Raw genomic sequence first — 6000 nt, forward strand, 5'->3', positions numbered from 1 at the left:
CTAGAGAACACGAAGATTTAACGAATGTTTAAGGCCTGGGAGAACCAAACACGACCACGTCAGACACGTAAGTAGGAATTTGTTCCTAGAGTGAAATGCCAATACAGAAGAGAAAAGAGAATCACGTGCGAAATTACACTGTAAAAAAAAAAAAATGTATTTCAAACAAAATAATTCCCAGAATATATAGAGGTCCAAAGGAAATACAATGTTTTTTTGGAATTTCAATTACTGTTTTAAGTCCAAAAATCATTGAAAATATCAAGATTTATTTGCTTTTCTTTACAATAACATAATTCCCAAAGAAAATAAGTTTTGTTGATCAATATAGTTTGGATTTCAACATTAGAAGAAATTTCTCAAGCATTATATAGAATTTGACTATGATAGCATCGAAAACAATATGAATTGACATTCTAAACCAACATTAGAATTATGACAGAAATAAGTAAAAGCTGATGTCCAGTAGAATTTAAAAAGACAGTGCAAAATCATAGAAAATATATTTTTACTTAGGAATGCACTGAATTCACATTTGTACAATCTCTAGTCAATTTCTCCACTTCTACCTCGCCTCCCTCGTTCTGTTTCAACAAATACCCCGCTTCATATCCTATAAAAATATCCCCTGAAAGATAATGAAAAAATTTTGTCCCGTACATAGTGAAATTGTTAAATAAATGAGTCCCCCCTCGTTCTGCCTTATAGTTGCTTAATGTTTTTTGAAATTTTTGAACTTTCTTTTTCTTTAACTAAATTGCGTTTTGAAGGTTTTAGTCAGAAGACTGAACTGTTTTTGAGTAATTATTTAGCTTATTCTCTTTTAATTTTGCGAGTTTTGACATTTTGATAAATTTTTCTGACATATACTTGCTTTTTCTGTATCTGCATTTTGACTCTATGATGGTTCTTTTCGGAAATAAAATCATATCTTACCTCAAATGTACACACAGAAATTTCTGTGCAAACCCTGCCTATTTCACAAAACTTTTATAGGCATTTTTTTTATAATTCGCTTTTTGTGAATTTCTATAAATATAAATTTGTTAAAATGCTACCCTAATTTTAAAAAAATCAATGCTTAGATATATTAGACAGCCCTCTGAATACGATTTATACATTTTCGTTTTTTTATTTTTTTAGTAACGAAAATCCTTGCATGAGAGCAACAATATTTTTTACGATGAACGCTATTTTTACCACTAAGTGCTTAAAGCATATTTGTTGCCTTTACGGGCAAATCAAGCATAAGACACTGTAGAAAAACAGTGTATCGACCAAGAAATTAATTTATTAATTTATTAAGAAATTAATTAATTAATTTAATACATTTATAGGAACATTTTAATTTCCCAGGGACCTATAAAAATAATATATTCAAAATTCTTTTCAGCACCTATATTAAAGTGCCTGAGGAGCCAGATCCAGCCACTGACCTTTTTTTGGAGACCCCAAAAATTGACAACTTGTCCATTGTAATGCTTTAGTAAGCTTACCTGCTATATAAACTACGTAAAGAAGAACAAGAATAAGAGCTTCCCACCACTCAATTCTACCGTCATAAATAATACCAATTAGGGCTGCCACAACAAATCCATACATTATGCAATCTCGGGTTAGTGGCCACCATTCCAAAGGAACAGCCTGCAATATAAAGTTGAACAAATGGATTGAAATAAATGAGAATGACTTATGTCCAAACTAAGCCACAACTAGCCACAACTAAGCCACAAGCTAAGACACAACAAACTAAGTCACAACCAGGACGTACGAAGGGCGTTGAGTAAGACTCGGGACCCAGACACTCCTCCCTAGATTCTCCTGAATTCTTCAGGACTCGAATTTCAGGAAAATTGTCCAATGTACTATTTTTATTGGTACTTGTCTCTTATAGTGACCATACTGAAGAAGTTAAGTTAGGTCAATCATAATGAAATATACCAAAACATGATGAAAATGCAATATTTTAGCAACAAAACTTTGGAAATTACAATAGAGAATTATGGAAAACAGGCCACCCAGAACGCATTATATTATATACCTAGCCAGCGCTATACATTAAATACTTAATCAAAATACACCTGCATAAGATTTTATCTCACTAAGACTAAGCTAACAATCTTTGAATGCAGATAGAGAAACCGGTTTTACTCAGATCAAGAGGTGTAGTATGGTCACTATAATAGACAAGTACAGCTTGACAAATTTTCGAATTATTGGAAATACATCCAAAAAGTGAGGCTAATCCTAATGAAAAATAACAAAACACGAAGATATAATGATACTTTAGAAATACAATTATGGAAACCTAGCCCAACCCAACCTAACGTAATCTAGCCCCACCCCTACCCCGAATATGCAAACATATAGCCCAAATTATACAAGTCCAATGCATTCTTTCTAAGTGCAATGCATTGTGTCATCCAATACTTGTTTTTATAGCTATGAAACTGGTTTCCTGAGATGTAACCTAAGCGTAATTATGTTTCCAATAACCGACAAGTACCAAATAGCTTAAAAGTTAAAAGTGTTCTAAAATACATTAAATATTTTGGAAATTTCTTTTAATTCAATTACCTTTATTTATTTAAGTACAATAATAATCACTTTTCTTTTTACATCTTAAGTGCTCCAATACTCCTTTTGTCACAACAACTATTCAACAACAAAAAAATATAAAAAAAACCTCCCAGCTCTCATTACCAAGTTTAAAATTCCCGCCTAAAATTGCTCTCAAGTGAAGCAGACACATCTCAATCCCATTGTTCCCGTTCAGCAGGAGAAACAGAGAAGTTATACGTACTTAATTTATTTAAAATATATTTATATTCTAAATATAAATATAATGAGTCTCGTTGACCAGTTTTTTTTTGTACTATCAATTTGAGTCCATGTTTTACGCGTCATTTCTCCTCTATAACATTCAACTTCTTTGGCTGAACCAGACATAATGCTATCAATTATAGAAAGAAGCAGCATACCTACACACCGTAAAGGGTCGCTCTATCCATACGACAGGTCTGAATCGTCCCACATCCAACACCTTCCACCCAGAAAATTTGGAAAAGATGGGTCTACGCCTTATTGTTGTGTTTATTCCAACATCCCCTCCCCCTAGTAGCACAATCTAGTCTTAGAATAGCCTTCCTTTCCTCGAGTAGAGTTTGTATTTTTCGGAAGATCTGTGGGATTCCCAATGCATCTCCCGACAAAAATTACAAGAAATCTACAGAAAGCTCCGAATCCCTGGAAAATGTTGCTACGTGGTCCTTTTTTTGTTTTTCATATGGCTGTTTTTTTTTGGGCCTTAGCTGAATGGATTTTTATGTCTGTTTGCAGTTATAAGAATATGAATGAGCTCAACTTGGCTTGTTCTCCTTTTCAGTTTGTGAAGAACTGTTCGGGAATAGCAGTAAAAAAGAAAGAAAAAAAGTCCAAAACCCGTCCGAATATTTCACGCCGCTTTGTGAATATTTGCAAATCTTTGCCTTGGATATTACCTTTTTTAGTGGGACAGAGTAACATTCCGTAAACGTTTGCCCTACTAGCCAGGCATACTCTGTCTATTCTCTGTCAAATCCCAGAAGTTCTAATAAAAAGAAATCTAAATACAGGGATCTGCCTCATATGAAAAACCCACCAGTGCCATGTGATTTATAGCTCTAGGTTCTAAATATTTTCTAAGAATTTGGAAAAAATAGGGGTTGACGACGAAAAATGTCTTATATCAAAACAACTTTAAAATCAGAGAGGAACACGACTCCAGTTATTTTCAAATTTCAAAGACATTCCATTATTTTTCAAGCTTTCAGCTGCTTCCGAGGTTCCCTTTGAAATACTGGTTATTTCGGAAAGAGGTGATTGTCGAAGTCCTGCTTTTTATTCACGGAATCGCATCTGGCTTCTATTGATCTGCTCTTTGGACTTTTACAATGTGGTATTTTATTCCTAAATCAATTGAACATCTCTAAGAACATAATAGACAATGGCAAACAGTTCTACCAAAAAATTTTACATTTAATTACATTTAACTAAACTAAAAAAATTTACATAGGTGGCCTTGGATGCCACCTACCGATATTCTACCGAAAATCGACAAAGTTTTACAAATAGTTAGAAAACTGCCGCCTGACTACTCAGACAGAGGTCTCCAAGCCTTTTTTTTATATTTTAGGTAAAGCCGATGTTGATAAAACCAAATAAAAGGAAAATGAAAATGCTCGACGCTGTTATAAAACCTGACTGCCTCATAATTTTGGCAACTACTACTAACAACTCAATACAGCACCAAGCCGCCTGAGGCCGACATAGCTGCACACGTTCCTCCCCCACCCTAATCGATTCAAAGCTTCCTTGTACCTTGAAAATATATGAGACACTTACATTGGCAGTTCTGTTCTCTCTTACGCCTGAGCCATAAGCTTGATTAGCACCCCCGCCCGTCTCCCCGTAAAATTATCGGGCAAAATTTTATCAAAATTTTCGTTTATTAACAACATTATTTTGAATTGCTTTAACTTAACAATTTGAACTATTATTATTCAATGATTTTATATATTTTAATTTATTTTTATTTTATTAATTACTTAGTAAATTATTAATTTTTCATTTGTTAAATGTGTCCTCTACTTTATTTTAATAAAAATAGAATTTATAAAATTACAAAATGATTATAACAGTTAGATTGTTTATTTAAAATTTACCCCTAAAATGTCTTCGTCCGGGACAAGCGCCCCCTCTGTCCAACGCCTAAAACCGCCTCTAGAAATTTAGCCTTTAGCGCTAAATTTCATAGACACTTGCTGATAAACAATGAATTTGAACACTTTTACAACACAATTTTTTCGACCGTCTCCTTGATTCAATGATGTGGTTTATTCACCTGCTGCCAAAGGGTGACGGCAGGGTACACCTCCGTGCACCCCGTATGGTGCACGCCTTCTTGTGTACACGATTTTTGAAAGTGGGAACTCCTTGGAAATGTCCAAACTCAACCAAAAACGAGTAAATTTGAAATTTGAATTCTTGCATTATAAGCGTTCATTATGTGACGCCGCAACTGATGCTTAATCGTGAAATTTGGCTACAAGCCATTTTAAGTTACCAGCCAAGATGTTACAGTTTTTTAACGGAAAATTAGGCAGACGTGAGAAAGTTGATAAAGGGACTTGCTAAACTTTGTTATACAATTCAGGGGAACGGAAAACGGAAAAAATATTGTTTAATGGTGCAAGAGTATATATATATATATATATATATATATATATATATATATATATATATATATATATATATATATATATATATATATATATATATATATATATATATATATATATATATATATATATATATATATATATATATATATATATATATATATATATATATATATATATATATATATATATATATATATATATATATATATATATATATATATATATATATATATATATATATATATACTAGCTGTTGGGGTGGCGCGAAGCGCCATCCCAACACCTAGTTGGTGGGGGCGCTTCGTGCCCCCCCCCCCCCGCGCGTAAGTCGTTACGCGCCATATTATTCCCACCTGTGAATATAGATAGATATATATATTTTTAACTACCTAAAAATTACGAATATACAACATTCTTGGCTGTCCCAATGTCTGTGCATATAAATAGATTGTCAGGTTTACCGACTCTTGAACATGCAACATATAATTGTCCATGGGAAAAACAATCTGTATTCAGATCTATACCTCATTATTCTAATGATTGCCCTTGAGCTTTGTTGATGGTGATTGCTAATCGATCACTCCCTGTGTCCCCGTCGTCATTTATATATCCCCCTGTGCCCCCCGGCGTCCCCGTAGTTGTTGTTCCCTGTGTCCCGGTCGTCATTTGTGTCCCGGTATCCCAGTCTGTAATTTCTCTTTGAGTGTCCTGGTGGTAATTTATATTCCCTGTGTCCCGGTCGTCATTTTTGTCTCGGTTGTCATTTGTGTTCCGATGT

General features: G+C 33.8%; 1 protein-coding gene across 1 annotated transcript in view; it reads right to left on the reverse strand.

The window, feature by feature from the left end:
- LOC136032762 (sodium/potassium/calcium exchanger 3-like) overlaps positions 1-6000 on the reverse strand; it is a 35127-nt gene that overhangs the window by 28307 nt on the left and 820 nt on the right. Inside the window, exon 2 of the mRNA XM_065713109.1 lies at positions 1497-1644. Coding sequence (XP_065569181.1) covers positions 1497-1602 — 106 coding nt within the window. The 5' untranslated portion in view covers positions 1603-1644. The remainder of the gene's footprint in view (positions 1-1496; positions 1645-6000) is intronic.

The sequence above is a fragment of the Artemia franciscana genome, chromosome 11, assembly GCF_032884065.1.
Source record: "Artemia franciscana chromosome 11, ASM3288406v1, whole genome shotgun sequence".
Taxonomy (NCBI): Eukaryota; Metazoa; Arthropoda; class Branchiopoda; order Anostraca; family Artemiidae; genus Artemia; species Artemia franciscana.